Source organism: Hoplias malabaricus, chromosome 18 (assembly GCF_029633855.1).
Source record: "Hoplias malabaricus isolate fHopMal1 chromosome 18, fHopMal1.hap1, whole genome shotgun sequence".
NCBI classification, from domain to species: Eukaryota; Metazoa; Chordata; class Actinopteri; order Characiformes; family Erythrinidae; genus Hoplias; species Hoplias malabaricus.
In genome coordinates this window covers 27,334,618-27,350,884 of record NC_089817.1, presented here as the reverse complement: position 1 = coordinate 27,350,884, position 16,267 = coordinate 27,334,618, and the positions used below count along the sequence as shown (strand labels likewise).

General features: G+C 42.7%; 1 protein-coding gene across 1 annotated transcript; it reads left to right on the top strand.

The window, feature by feature from the left end:
• Nucleotides 1-1,508: 1,508 nt before the first annotated feature.
• serpinh1a (serpin peptidase inhibitor, clade H (heat shock protein 47), member 1a) lies at nucleotides 1,509-6,147 on the top strand. The gene is made up of 5 exons (XM_066650927.1): nucleotides 1,509-1,620; nucleotides 3,204-3,810; nucleotides 3,931-4,029; nucleotides 4,136-4,368; nucleotides 4,599-6,147. Exons 2-5 carry the CDS (start codon nucleotides 3,234-3,236, stop codon nucleotides 4,899-4,901), a joined length of 1,212 nt encoding a protein of 403 aa, XP_066507024.1. The 5' UTR covers nucleotides 1,509-1,620; nucleotides 3,204-3,233; the 3' UTR covers nucleotides 4,902-6,147.
• The last annotated feature ends 10,120 nt before the right edge of the window (nucleotides 6,148-16,267 follow it).

Below are 16,267 nucleotides of genomic sequence, written 5' to 3'. Positions count from 1 at the left end.
ACTGCGTAACATGACCCAGTTTCCCTTTAGATGACACAGACCTTTCTGTTGTGAACACTAACCTTTTGTTGGTAGTATAATACATGCGTGCAAGCCACGGCCTTTCTCTTGTAAAGTAATGAAACATGGCTTTGTACAATGCTTCTTAAAATACAGCAAAACCCCATATTATTCAAACCAAAACATGAATGTTAAACACTGTTTTCATACCGTTCACACTCCAGCCCTTATAGCACTTACAGTAAAGAAATTCTCCAAAAATAGCCCATTTTATTTCCCAAATAATGTCACAAATTATATATATTTAAGTACAGCCTGCAGCTGTTTAACTCCACCCATTCACACTTATATGTTCTCGTATTCAATCTGCAGGACCAGCCACAGTGGAGCCATAGTGATAGATTGTGCTTGTCCTTGTGCTGTACAATTTTGTGTAGAGCCTAGACCCACTCTGACCCTGATCAGGATGAAGGTGTTACAGGGAATGAATGAATATGTCATTGGTCTCTGATTTAGCACAGATCATACACTACATTTCTTTTTTCACAGGGTTCTACTTTAACCCCTATACCATATCTCAGCAGAAAAAGGTCTAGAGATTAAATCAGTCAAGGCAAGATGGAACGGGACAAGAAGTTAAATACGTGCCCAATGGTGGATCCCCCCCCCACTACCGGCACCAGAAGCTTCAGCATGGTCCACTATAGACGTGGCATTGGAGGAGGGGAAGGAGGAGGGGAAGGGAAGAGAGGGAGGAGAGATTTTAATCCTGCATACATTCCTGTGACTTCCAGGCATGCGTTCAGTTGTTCCACTCCATTTAGAGCCTTTTAACTGAATATTCCTTCCATTAAAGTGTGTATATAATGAAAGAAGGGGCTCTAATACAGATTTGCATTCATTTGAAATGGGAATATTTTCTGTATTTGTTGTTAAAACATATGTCCAAATAACTGCAGCCATTTTGAGGTGCACCATTTAAGGACCGTTATTCAATTGTACACACACACACAGCTTGTGTAATTTCAATGGAAGTGCAAATTAAATGAGAGGCTTTGGAGCAGCCGTACATTAACTTTATGCCCAACACCAAATGTTAGCGAGAGGTCCATCCAGCTTTGGGCTTCAAAGTAGTGAAATCTGCATTTTCTGGAATGATGAAACCAAATCAGAGCCACTGGGATGAGTTGGAGTCATGTTAATACATTAATACTTGACTATGCTTCTTGTCAGTGATAATGGCAGTGCTGTATGCCATCATAGTCACACAGAAATGTTCCAGTTTCTAGCGTAAAGCCTTAGAATAAAATAGTGGAGTGCATGTGAAAGGTGGGAGTTGGGCAGCAAGTCCAATTAACTCCTAGGTGTCTACAAACATTTGGGCACTGATCATTTTCTCATAGCTTTAGGACCTGGAGGAGTGCATGCACTTCCCCCAGCTGAGGCTGTAACTGGAGACCAGGAGGAGGTCTCTGTCTGCACTCACATCAGAGTTGCTCATTTTAATAGTTCAATCCCAGCTTCCAGAAGGTTCCTTTCACTGCTATAAAGTAGCCCAGACAGATTGGGCCTGACACGTCAGAGGCACAGCACAGAAGCTTAAAGACGTCTTCACCAAAGGTAAGAAAGGGTTATACCTTCGGTAACATTGTTAACACAGGCCAGTTATGCAATGTGCTTCTGTTTAGAGTCTGCAGCTTGAATGAACTCTACAGAACTGGGCTAGTTGTGTATGTGGAATTGACTTAAATGAGTTTAAATGTACATATATGTGAGTATTGCGTCAATACATAAGTTGGTGTAGTACATTGAACAACTGAGCATTTGTATTTTGTGAATACAGGGATGTGCAAAAATGCTTGTTTTGTTGCTTTTTGCAGTGGCATGGTTATATTCGCAGAGTTTAGGAGTTTGGGAATGGGTTATATCTGTTGCACAAGCCATATTTTGTATGCCCTTGTATGTTAAATTCAGCACACATTAATGCACTTATAATAGATTCAAATGTAGCAGTTTTTAAATGCTGATTTGTGCTCATTTCTCTTGGGCCATAACGGCCCCACCCAAAACAGCAGCCTGCCTGCTCAAGTGTGGAAACAAACACACTGCCGAACTTCTTTCACTTCAGTTAGTGTCTCCAGGTCCAAGTGAACACAAACGAGCACCGTTTGAGTGAATTCAACCCCTGCAAATGTCAAGTATGTTCTTGTACTTGTAGGAAGTGAAGAACCTTGATCTGTTACAAGCCTCTAAACAGCACTCTGTGTTCATGTAACTTAGAGTGGGATGCTGTCCCGCCTAGACGTAGATTTTAGCCAAGCCTCAGATTTCCTGCCACTCTGGCAGTGCTGATTGGATCTCTGAAAGGACCATCATAAATTCTCTGGAGGAGTTATATGTAGACATATATAGACATTGGGATTTGGACTTTATTTAGAACCAATTTCACGAGGTTCTACTTTTGATTTTTTTTTTTAAATGCAACCATGGGACACAATGTATCTGTAGAGTTTAAGTTGACAACAGTTTTTTGTCTGGTGTCGTGACAAATAATAAAGTGTATCCATTTATTTTTCCTATTATTTTAACACATTTAATGAAGACCTAATAGGAATGCTTCTCAACTGCTTGGAAAAAAAGCTCTCATTGCATTAAGTTATCTCCTGTAAAGTTGCTTTTGGAGATCTCTTGTGCACTGTGTATCTTTTTAAAGTGTGTATCTGCACATGATGTTATTCTGTGTGATGTGCTACAGTTGTGTTGGGTCTACAAATAGCACATTACTTTCCGAGTTATATTTCAGACTTCAAAATAAAGACAGCTAGACTTTGCCTGTCTGGAAACATGTCTAGTTTAACATCCTTAACATAGAGATAACTTCTAGAAAGTGTGCGGAGTTGTGTCTGGAGTTGTCTGGAGTTATAGCCACTGACGTGGCAGTTATATAAGTCTTCTTCATTGATGACAGGATGGGTTCTCTAGATTAGCATCCCAAGCCTGTAATTACATGACTGTGACTAAAGTTAGTCTCAGTTCAGCCTCAGTGGTGAGGAATAAAAAGTTCTACTGGGGCAGATACACTCAATACAAAACAATAAGAATTAATATGTAGTTTTGGTTTTTGTATAATCCAATATTTATCTGTCCATTGGCAGATCAATGAGATATGTATATATTTATATACATTAATGTGTTTCTTCTAGGGAAGGATCTCTAGAATCAATTCCAAAATCATGTGGGTCAAAAGTCTGGTGGCTCTGTGCCTGCTGGCCAGCGTTAGAGCAGATAAAACCGTCAGCAGCCATACCAACGTCCTGGTGGACAGCAGCACCAACCTGGCCTTTGATCTCTACCACAACATGGCCAAAGACAAGAACTTGGAGAATATCTTAATCTCCCCAGTGGTGGTGGCTTCTTCCCTGGGCCTGGTCGCTCTTGGAGGAAAATCCAACACTGCCACGCAAGTGAAAACTGTGCTCAGTGGCAATAAAGTGAAGGATGAGCATCTCCATTCAAGCTTGGCCAAGCTCCTGACCGAGGTCAGCAACTCCACGGCCCGCAACGTCACCTGGAAGATCAACAACCGCTTTTATGGTCCCAGTTCTGTAAACTTTGTTGATGATTTTGTGAAGAACAGCAAGAAGCATTACAAATACGAGCACTCCAAGATCAACTTCAGGGACAAGCGCAGCGCCATCAATGCCATCAATGAGTGGGCGTCCAAGTCTACCAATGGCAAGCTGCCAGAAATCACCAAAGACGTGGAGAAGACAGATGGAGCCATGATCATCAATGCAATGTTTTACAAACGTAAGCTGCTTGTTTTATTTATTTATTTTTTTACTTAATCTTAGCATTTTGTATCTGAAAAGTTTCTTATTTCCATTGTTTATTTACAGTTAAATAATCCTCTGTATGCTGTCTTTATAGCCCACTGGGATGAGGCTTTTCACCATAAGATGGTCGACAACCGTGGTTTCCTCGTGCATCGCTCATACACAGTGTCAGTAGCCATGATGCATCGCACAGGTAAACAAACAAAAGCAGTGAGAGCCTTCACCTTGTTGTTCTGTTGGCTAGTGTGTTTGTATGTCCAACATTTAACCATTTATCTCCTTTAACTATCCTGCTGAAGGTATCTATGGATTTTACGAAGACACCGCCAACAACCTCTTTGTGATGGAGATGCCTCTAGCTCATAAGTTATCATCTATTGTGTTCATCATGACATACCACGTTGAGAGCCTGGAGAGAGTGGAGAAACTGCTGACTCGCAAGCAGGTGGAAACCTGGCTGAGCAAGCTGGAGCAGAAGGCTGTGGCAGTGTCTTTACCAAAGATCAGCGTAGAGGTCAGCCACAACCTGCAGGTAAGAAACAAATGCAATCCCTAAAAGACCCTTTGGAATTAGCCACATTGTCACATCCTATAGCTTATTACACAGTTTGCTCACTCATGTTTAGCAGGCTACAGTTCTCCACAAGGGGGTGCCATTAGCTGTATAAATATTTTGATGCTTTATAAGAACAGTTATGCATCACTGACAGCGTGTTCTTGTGGTTGTGGTTTGGACAAGACTTAACTTCGCCTTGTTTACAGAAACACCTCGGAGAGCTCGGCCTAACTGAGGCTGTGGACAAGGCCAAAGCTGACCTGTCAAACATCTCAGGAAAGAAGGACCTCTACCTGTCCAACGTCTTCCATGCCTCAGCCCTGGAGTGGGACACAGAGGGCAACCCTCCAGATACCAGCATCTATGGCACAGACAAGCTTAAGAACCCCAAACTCTTCTACGTTGACCATCCCTTCATCTTCCTGGTGAAGGACAATAAGACCAACTCTATTCTGTACATTGGCAGGCTGGTCCGGCCAAAGGGCGAGAAGATGAGGGATGAATTATAAAGCACGTTCTAACTTGAATGTGTGTTTGGAATGGGGTCTGAATGACTTGTGTGAGCACGTCTGTGTGTGTGTGTGTGTTGTGTATGTGTGTGTGTGTGTGTGTGTGTGTGTGAATTTTGAGAAATCGACTGAATTAAGGGAATAGTCCAAACAAATACACTAACATGGCTCACAGTGAATGGAAGCCAGTTTTATCCAATAAGCATGCAGTTGTTTCTTCGTGGCTATTTGCTTTCATTCACTGTTAGCAGCATACACATATTTTACTGAACTATTCCTTTAACAGAAGCAAGAGAGTGAGTAGTTTGCCTGATACCTCAAGAGGACATTCCATACAAGTCTGTGGACCACCGTCTAGGTGCACTATCACATTTCATGCATAAACACTCACTGGCCACTTTATTAATTGAATTGGTGCTTTTGAACAAGACAGTTGTGCTTGACTGTGGTTAATAGTCTATATAAGCGTATAAGGCATGAAAAGAAATCAGACTCTGGCTATGAGTTCAGTTCACCATGCTCAATGCCTAGCATCAGCTACAGGGTGGTAAAGCCCCTCAACATTGGAGAGTGGAGCAGTTTATTATGGCTTTCCCTGAACTGAAAGGGAAATTTTTTCCATATAGTTCATATAGTGGGCCTATAAGGGTTACCACTGAAGTGGTCAGTGAGTATATATTTGTACCTGAGAAATAGGTTTGCAGTGGTACACTTTTATATGTTAGAAACGATGGAATTTTAATTCAAACTAAGCAATAAATCTCAGCCGAAATCGATTTAAAAGTTCAATTTGCTGTTGCTGACTGTCGTACAGTTTACCTGAGTGTTTCCAGGCAGATTTAGGGGAAAATGGCATGCTTATATTAAGTATGATGCCCAAGGTGTTGCATCTATTACCACCAATCCTCTCAGGGTTTTTGCCTCTTTTGTTTTTTTTGTACGTTTCCTAACGACCATGCTGAGTCACCAACCCGACATGCCAGATGCTTGGCATATGAAATATACAGGGGTGTGTGAAACATCTATGTTTGAAGTTTAAAAAAAATTCAAAGTGTACATAAAACATTCCTCTCTAGACGAAAATCCACTCTCGAGTCTGGCCTTGTTCCAGTCAGCACTGATAAAGCCCCTGTGCACTACACAGCCTGTGAGAACGAGGCCCAGCCTTTGACTGACCTTGCTGGACTTTTACCAACTTACGTTTTGGTCAGTGTTTTCTTTTTTCTTTTTTTTTCTCAATAAAATCAGCACCAAAGAAAACTCACTTGGTGGTTTCATTTATTTCACCTTTATTTATATATTTCTGTGCAAAGTACAAGAAGATATATATAGTTTATAGTTTATTCAGTCAAATAATGGACTTGCAAATTACACCCTTTTGCCTACTGCACTGTAAGTGTTCAAATAAAGGCTCCAAATTCTAAAAAAAGTCCCAGGGTCGTTAGCATTAGCATTAGCCAGAATGCTAGAATACTCCTATAATGTAAAAAGCTGCCCTATAGGGAGGTAGAATTAGTTATTTAATAATCGAAATAAAGCACGGGAGTATATAAAACATGCCGTTAAACACGCTCTTAAAACAAGTAAATAACTCGTCAATTGGTTATGGCTAGGTATTCTTCGCCTGCAGTTCACGGTCCTGACCACACGGTGGCACTGCTGTCCAACCTGAGACAGAACTGCCATTATTTAAAAAAATATTGCGTATATAATATGTTTTTTTAGGAGGCTTAACATAGTTTTTCCCTCCACCAGCAAAAATCCACACGTTTTTGGCACTTTACTTACATACATATGGTATACATAACACTATATACATATGGTTTTCTATATGTATATTTTTAAATGGTAAAATAGTTGTACATTTGAAACAACATGGCTAATCTCTAATGGATCCTTGCTTCATGTAAAGTACACTACAAATATAAATGCTTACACACTGAATTAGTCAGTCATATATAAAACTATTTACATTTAAAGATAAGCTGCATTTATGGCACTATTGGAAGCCATAGATTTATGACATTTATGGACATTTGTGCAAGAATGTAAACAGAGTTTTGTTCAATATATTTTCCACTTTCTCTGGAAAGGCAGTCATAAGTGAATTTAAACAGTCTGCAGGACTCAGTCAATCACTTGTTTGAAAGAAAATAGCTTTAAACCATCACGTCTCCTAACATGGAGACCGCCAGTGACTAAAAGGATTACTCGTTTTGGTCTGAACAACTGGAGACTCTGGGCAGGCTTGCCCAGTCCTGAGGCCTGAGCAGAATGCTAATGAACCGTCGCTCTGGGTCCTAGCAGGACCACTTTGCATATTGTTAACAGTGCTAACATATTCAAAGCTAAACTTTTGAGCTTGTCTAGAGGGCTGGGAGAGAAAAGGGGGACCCCCAGAAAGAATAGGGCCTTCATACTTGGTGGTATGGAGAGAAGAGCGTGATTAAAATGCCTCTGGCGTTTGCTTCCCAGATTTGGCCCTTTCAGAAAAGGACATTTACTTCATGAAGCCTTGAACCATGCAGACAATAATGTAGCATATTAAAGGAGCAGTCTATCATTATTCCATAGCAAAGTAGCACGCAGTGTTTATTAGAAAGTGATTATTTATTATTTCAAAAAATCCTCTATAAAGTGCAACTCAAGTAATAAGGTGCAGCTCGGGATAAATAGTTGCTTTGTAGTCTCTTACTGAACCAGCTGATGGGTTAGTCCTCTGCACCAGGGCAGGATTAAGAGCTGGCCTATACATCGCGTGAAAAATTCACAACAGACCAATGTATATGTTCCAAAATTACTTGGAATGAATGAATAAATAGATAAATATGTATTATTTTAAAATAATCAATTATAAATGTATTATTATTATTATTATTATAATTATTATTATTATTAAATGTAAATTATTGGGCGGCACGGTGGTGCAGCAGGTTAGTGTCACAGTCACACAGCTCCAGGAACCTGGAGGTTGTGGGTTCGATTCTGGCTCCGGGTGACTGTCTGTAAGGAGTGTGGTGTGTTCTCCCTGTGTCTGCGTGGGTTTCCTCCGGGTGACTGTCTGTGAGGAGTTTGCTGTGTTCTTCCTGTGTCTGTGTGGGTTTCCTCCGGGTGACTGTCTGTGAGGAGTGTGGTGTGTTCTCCCTGTGTCCGTGTGGGTTTCCTCCTGGTGACTGTCTTTGAGGAGTGTGGTGTGTTCTCCCTGTGTCTGCGTGGGTTTCCTCCTGGTGACTGTCTGTGAGGAGTGTGGTGTGTTCTCCCTGTGTCTGCGTGGGTTTCCTCCTGGTGACTGTCTGTGAGGGGTGTGGTGTGTTCTCCCTGTGTCTGCGTGGGTTTCCTTCGGGTGACTGTCTGTGAGGAGTGTGGTGTGTTCTCCCTGTGTCTGCGTGGGTTTCCTCCTGGTGACTGTCTGTGAGGGGTGTGGTGTGTTCTCCCTGTGTCTGCGTGGGTTTCCTCCTGGTGACTGTCTGTGAGGAGTGTGGTGTGTTCTCCCTGTGTCTGCGTGGGTTTCCTCCTGGTGACTGTCTGTGAGGAGTGTGGTGTGTTCTCCCTGTGTCTGCGTGGGTTTCCTCCTGGTGACTGTCTGTGAGGGGTGTGGTGTGTTCTCCCTGTGTCTGCGTGGGTTTCCTCCTGGTGACTGTCTGTGAGGAGTGTGGTGTGTTCTCCCTGTGTCTGTGTGGGTTTCCTTCGGGTGACTGTCTGCGAGGAGTTTGCTGTGTTCTCCCTGTGTCTGTGTGGGTTTCCTTCGGGTGACTGTCTGTGAGGAGTTGGTGTGTTCTCCCTGTGTCTGTGTGGGTTTCCTCCGGGTGACTGTCTGCGAGGAGTTTGCTGTGTTCTCCCTGTGTCTGTGTGGGTTTCCTTCGGGTGACTGTCTGTGAGGAGTTGGTGTGTTCTCCCTGTGTCTGTGTGGGTTTCCTCCGGGTGCTCTGGTTTCCTCCCACAGTCCAACAACACATATTGGTAGGTGGATTGGCGACTCAAAAGTGTCCGTAGGTGTGAGTGTGTGAACGAATGTGTGAGTGTGTGTTGCCCTGTGAAGGACTGGCGCCCCCTCCAGGGTGTGTTCCTGCTTTGCGCCCAATGATTCCAGGTAGGCTCTGGACCCACCGCGACCCTGAACTGGATAAGCACATACAGATAATGGATGGATGGATAAATGTATTATTTTAGAGGTTATTTTAAAGGATTGTTATGATTGTTATGAATCAGAAATAATCTGAAAATTGTACAACTTCAGACCTTAATGTATGTTTATATATTTGACTGAACGTTAAATAACACACTTACACCACCACGTCAGCACCCAACCCCATGCTCTGTGGTGGCCCTGACCATTGAAGAACAGGGTGAAAGGGGGGAAATGAAATATACAGTGAATGTAGAAACCAGGAGTCGGTTATAGCCAAATGTATTAATTTGCCTAATAACGCTTTCACATAACAACCAATCATCTAAATGTATCCTGAACAAAAATGGGGAATACACAACAGCCTTCACTAAGGCTCAGTAAAGTCCCAAGCTCAGCAACTAACCAACAAAGAACACCAAACACAGGGGGCTGCCTTTCATACTGGGGGCTGCTCTATAAAGCCCAGCACATTAAAGGCAAATCAGTCTTTCTGCGTGGAATCTACACTACAGGGTAATTATCATGTATCCTCATGAAGTATGCCAATGACATGACACATACACTTACCCTAATTATTGTGGCAGACCAAGTATACCACCACATCACATTGGTCATCACCTATTTCAGCATGATAACATACTCCGCCACACCGTGAACATTGTTCAGGAATCATTAAAGGAACATGACCAATGTGCTGAATTAGCCTCCAGATTTCCCAGAATGGATGAGCACAAAGAAAGTCTGATACCTCACAACCTACAGGTTTTAATGGTTCTGCTACTAACGTCTTGGTACCTGACACCACTGATGCATTCAGAGGTCTTGTGGAGTCCATGTCTCAAAGGCTTTGAGGTGTTTTGAAGACATTAGTGGGACCTACAGTAAGGATGATCAGTGTGTATGTGTGTGTATCAAAGAATAACAAGTGTTCCACCTGTACCCTATGAAATTTAAATGTTTCAAAGAAGCGGAGTCATCCCTGAAGATCAGAGGAACATCAGCATCTGAGGCCATTATGCCTGATTAAGAGCTGCTCTTCAAGCAAGGCCCCTTTGTCCTCTGTCTTTAGCCATTTCATGTCCACTCATCCATATGCAGATCTCAGCATTTCACTGAAGACCGGAAGCGTCTGTCTTTTTCCGCTCTAATAAATGCCCTTGAAGTAACAGAAAAGTCAAAGCACAATGTGGCTACTTCAGACAGATTCAATGCTTTTCTGAAGTGGGTGGAATAGTCATTCAAAACACTGAGACTGGGGGAGGGGAGGGGGGGGGGTGTACATCTCAAGGCCAGGGTCATCTTGCTTTTGAAAGAGAGTAGAATGGGGCATGTCCATTCGGTTCACATCTGGACCTGAAAGAGGTCAATAACAGGCATAGCAAATACCTTCTGTCCGGCTTCAGTGAGAACTAATGGAGCATGAGTTCTAAGAGGAATTGGGTTTGAGCATAATTTTACCGCCCAGTCATCTGAGTTTATGCAGCATGTTGTATTCCATACTGAAACGTCTCTGTGGAAATTGGGACAATACATGTTCTAGAAATGGCTGTAGCTATTAGTTTTAACTCTGAAGTAATTATCAACAAGCTGTCACCTGTTAGCATCTTTAAATGATCTAATTGATGAGTGTTTAGGGATTTGAAGTAGGTCATTGGTTCTGTTTTATCATGTTAAATCAATTTGTTGTCACACACGGTTCATTGCTTTTTATCCACCTTCAGACTCACCTCATGGCCTTATGGTATAATATATTTATCATTTTGTTTAACATGCATATTAACTATACTCTGTGAAAGTCATTCATTCATTATCTGTAACCCTTATCCAGTTCAGGGTCGCGGTGGGTCCAGAGCCTACCTGAAATCATTGGGCACAAGGCAGGAATACACCCTGGAGGGGGCGCCAGTCCTTCACAGGGCAACACCGACACACACCGAGTCGCCAATCCACCTACCAACGTGTGTTTTTGGACTGTGGGAGGAAACCGGAGCACCTGGAGGAAACCCACACAGGCACAGGGAGAACACACCAAACTCCACACAGACAGTCACCCGGCGCGGGAATCGAACCCACAGGCCCCTGGAGATGTGTGACTGCGACACCTACCTGCTGCGCCACTGTGCCGCCCTTCTGTGAAAGTCAGAGACCACCAATTGTCCGTCTGACTGGCCATATTTCATCATCCGAATATACAAGAAATACAAATCCTGTAACAGAAAGGAAGAATGAAATTCAACCAACTTCTAAGACTGAACATTTTACAGATCTGGGTAAATGTCCCTGTACCATAAAGGTAAGTGTAAAAATACTCTATCATGTTCCTTTTTAAGTTTTCGTGTGTTAAATGTATGGAAATTAAGAAAAAAAATTCCACAGTAATGTATTTAGCCTATGTCTATATCTGTGGTTATGGCACTATTATGAAATTGACGGGCGTTTAGATAATAGCTATGACTCTACATAATAGGTAATAAAACCTCACCAGTCACGAATTTCTCATGCTCTCAACAGTTTGAAAGGCTCATCAGCTGGCCTATTTTTGGGGGCATTCCTAAATATATTCCTTCTCACAAAGGAGCGATTTTTTTCCCTTTTTTTCACACGGCCCTTTTTCACAAGCTGGATGAAGTGAAGGTATGTGACGATGAATGCAGCTTTCTTTAAGGGGTTAGTTACCTTATTGAGTTTGACGCACTCACTGAAACAAAACCTTCAGGGCTGTTTGTAATGAGACGTCCAGGGTTTAATCTCCAACAGATGCTTCAGCTAATTAGTTATTTATGTATATATATAGTTATTAATATATATATATTCATTCATTTTTTATCTGTAACCGCTTATCCAGTTCAGGGTCGCAGTGGGTTCAGAGCCTACCTGGAGTCATTGGGCGCAAGACGGGAATACACCCTGGACAACACACACACTACGGACCTACGGACACTTTTGAATCGAAACCTACCAACGTGTGTTTTTGGACTGTGGGAGGAAACTGGAGCACCCAGAGGAAACCCACGCGGACAGAGGAAGAACACAACACACTCCTTACAGATAGTCACCCGGAGGAAACCCACGCGGACACAGGGAGAACACACCACACTCCTTACAGACAGTCACCCTGAGGAAACCCACGCGGACACAGGGAGAACACACCACACTCCTCACAGACTGTCACCCGTAGTGGAACTTGAACCCACAACCACCAGGTCCCTGGAGCTGTGTGACTGCGACATTACCTGATGCGCCACCGTATCTATCTATCTATCTATATATATATATATAGATATAAGGTTGTATGGTGTAACTAAGTGGGCGGGGTTATGACACAACAGGTGGTGTTGCTGCTAAACAGATCAATAGTCATCAGGGCCTTGGTTCAAGTCTTGCCTTGCATCAATATCTATGTGGAGCTTGGTGTGTTCTTTCTGTATCTGCTCCCAAGCCACTTGTGTTTGAATGCTCCTGGTGCTCACTAAGGCCTGGGTAAAACAGGAAGGTTGAAGATCAAAAGTAACCATAACACTTGATTAAGATTGCTATGCTAACACATATTTTTATTCTCCATGTTTAGCAGGTTTATGACAACACTCAACACTTAGCATAATTAGCCGTTAGCATAATGCTTTTACTTGGGTGTTAGCCACCATTATTTGTTGCATTAGCCTCAGAGCTCCAGAGCAAAACTAACACTTTGAGGAACAAAATGTGTCTTCCCTGATCTTTTGCTTTTTCAAAACTCAAAAGAATTTTTGCTGCATTTGCCCCTGAGCATCTGAGTCGCCATGTTCTATGCTTAGCATCATCTAGTGGGGTATGAAGCCCCTATTTTTTGGGACTGGTTTGTAGTAGAACCGCATTCTCTGGAGCGATGGAGCCCCATCCAATACCATTGGGATGATTAGCCGTAGAGTTTGTTATCCGTAACTAATCATTTATCATCATAACCCGACCACACTACTACTCTAGAGGTGGAATCCCATCAAATCTGCAAAGGAATGTTCCAATATCTAGCACAAAAACCTTCCCAGGAGAATAGAGACTGTTACTGCAACAAAATGGGACACACACCCTCTTGATTTGCTACACATTTACAGGAGTAATGGGTGGGAATGTGTCTACACTTTTGGCTACTCTTCCCATCTCTGGCATTGGTAGGTGGACCCAGCTTTAAAATAAGACAGAACCGGAACTTTGTTGGACATCTTCATATGAAACATAGCACATAGAACAACTTGTTTGATTGACTACATTCTGAACACTATAAAACCATAAGCTTTCTGAATGTTATAGACCCAAACAAAGTGAGATCCACGAAAACGTAGTGACACAGATGGATTATGTCTTCTCTTTCAACCCTCTATTTTGATAATCTTTTGCTTTATTGTGTATGATGCCTAGTTTTCTGTGAGAAAAAGGCTCCCCGCTCACAAAGCCGCATCTCCTGCGGACATGCTGAATGGATGGTGAAAGTCTAGAACGGCTCCTAATAGGCTGAATGGTTGCCCGGAGCCAGGCTATTGATGCCGTACGGCCCGCAGCATTTACCTCACTGGGTCGTCTCTTTTAGATCTGGGAGGGCCCTCAGAGGCCTCTGAAAAATCCCCTGAATCATGCGGACCTGACAGGCAGCTCTGTGTTAACTCCAGGCTTGCAGGAAAATGCTGCCCCCGCCACAATGAAACATTAGCTAGTTTTAATTTGATGAACACACAAAAGGAGGGGAAGTGATCGGAGCTGACTTGAGGATCAAGAGAATGGGAAACCATAGGGATGTCAGGAGCATGATGTAATGCAAAGAAAGGCAAGTCCAGGATGGAGTTTGGGTTTTAAGAAGCTCAGTATGTTTAGATTCTGCAGCTTTATGGGGCACTGTCATTTGTATAACCCTGTTTCCAGATCAGTTAGTTAGTAATTTGTTATTTTATTGATATATTTTTAAATCTTTAAACAAGATACAGCATGGACTCATCTGACCACAAACGTGTGTCCACTCTTTTGGACCCTCTGGGATATAGCTATAAAGATGCCTTTGCTCAGAAACGGAAATAGACAAAAAGAACCTAGCTATCTATCAACAATTAACTGGCTGTACTTTCTACTTATCCTTCGTTAAACAACTTTTAACAGCTTAACCATCAAATTGGACATTAATTCAGAGTATTTTTGATGGCGAGAAGTGATGGCTGTCGAGTCACTCATCAGAGAATGCACTGGTCCATCACTGTGACACTCCTGTAGTGGAGAGTAAGGCAAACTCTCAGTCCTTCAGTGTGAACTGCAACCTGTCACTTCCCCTCAACTTCACGCAAGAGACCTCCTTCTAACTGTAAAGAGAGAGAGACTGAAAGCCCTCTTTTGTTTCCCATAGTTCCTCAGTCTACTGAGGAGAGAGAGAGAGAGAGAGAGAGAGAGAGAGAGAGAGAGCTCTGGAATTGTATAGCCCACATTGCAGATTCAAGTCAGGCTCTGTTTATGATTACTCAGAGAGGGAAGAAACAAAAGCAGGGACATTCCAAAAGTCCAGTCAATGCCACAGCCCACTTTGACTGAACATCTACAAAAGAGGGACAGCACCACCTTAAAAGGGGGCATTCTCATGAACTGTTTTTGGGGCTCATCTCTCTCCATGTCAGAAGATATCATGACATCTGTGTACACAACCCTCAGCAGTGTACACTTTTCTTGCAGTGACCCATCCACAGTTGTGCTTGTTTGAGCAAACCATGAGTTTGGCACAAACCTGAGAGATAAACAACGTTAATGTATTTGTTGACCGAATAGCTGCAGTGACAGCTTCTGCTGTTCTGAAAAGGCTTTACACATAATGCGATGTAAAGTCTTGACACTTCCATGAGGATTTGCTGGTATTCATCAATGAGAAAGTGAACGATTTCAACTAATGACTAGAGGAAGTGGTTTGTGCTCCATCAGTGCAGAGAATGCAGTTCCACTGCAATGGTCTTTATACCTTTTTTTGTGGATCCCTGGCATGTCACCTGGAGGAAACCCATGCAGACACAGGGAGAACACACCACACTCTGCACAGACAGTCACCCGGAGGAAACCCACGCAGACACAGGGAGACCACACCACACTCCTCACAGACAATCACCTGGAGGAAACCCACACAGACACAGGGAGACCACACCACACTCCTCACAGACAATCACCTGGAGGAAACCCACGCGGACACAGGGAGAACACACCACACTCCTCACAGACAATCACCCGGAGCGGGAATCAAACCCACAACCTCCAGGTCCCTGGAGCTGTGTGACTGCGACACTAACCTGCTGCACCACCGTGCCGCCCTATGCTAAAATATCTAATAATTAATTGTGTACGTTTGGCCTGATATTACAACTGTAATGATTTAATGTGTTCTTGGGGGAGTACTTGACATCATACAGAAATGAAACACACTATTTACATAAATCTACACGAAGCTAAATATAAGCCAGAAGAAGTATGTTTCTATATAAAAAAGTGTACAGTGGAAGTAAAACCTAAACCCACAGGTTCTCTGAGCAACTTCAGCAGTCCTGATGAAAGTGGCATTTGTTCGGTGTGTGGGAGAGGTTATTTAGTAGCCCTTCTTTTCTCCCTCTGCTCCAGGCTTCATCAAGAAGCCTTATCTAGGTACTTCAAGTTGATTGGACAAGCCAAGCCTTAGTACAAAAAGAGGGGGTGATGGTGGCATTCCACACTTGGGAAAATGTTTGCTTTTGGCATCAACTACCAAAACTCAATGTATTCAAGCAATTAATGTTACCTGAATTTATTGTTGTCTGGAGGCATCTCACATGCAGGTACATGAAATAATGGGTTTGTACTCTGTTTTGTTTATTACAAGTTTAAACTGGGCTATCGATGCCCAAGCCATCAACAAAATATGCAACATCTTAGTCACTGAAAGAGCTGAAGTTTTATTTATTTATTTATTTATTTATTTATTTATTTATTTAGGTAGTTAGTTGGTTTTTAATATTGTAAAGTCACACATAGGTCCACAGGTCAGATTCTCAGATACATGACTCTAGTACATGACAGATTTCAAATTAATTCATTCATTCATTCATTCATTATCTGCAACCGCTCATCCAGTTCAGGGCAGCAGTAGGTCCAGAGCCTACCTGTAATCACTGGGCGCAAGGCGGGAATACACCCTGGAGGGGGCGCCAGTCCTTCACAGGGCAACACAGGCACACAAACACACACACACACACACACCTACGGACAC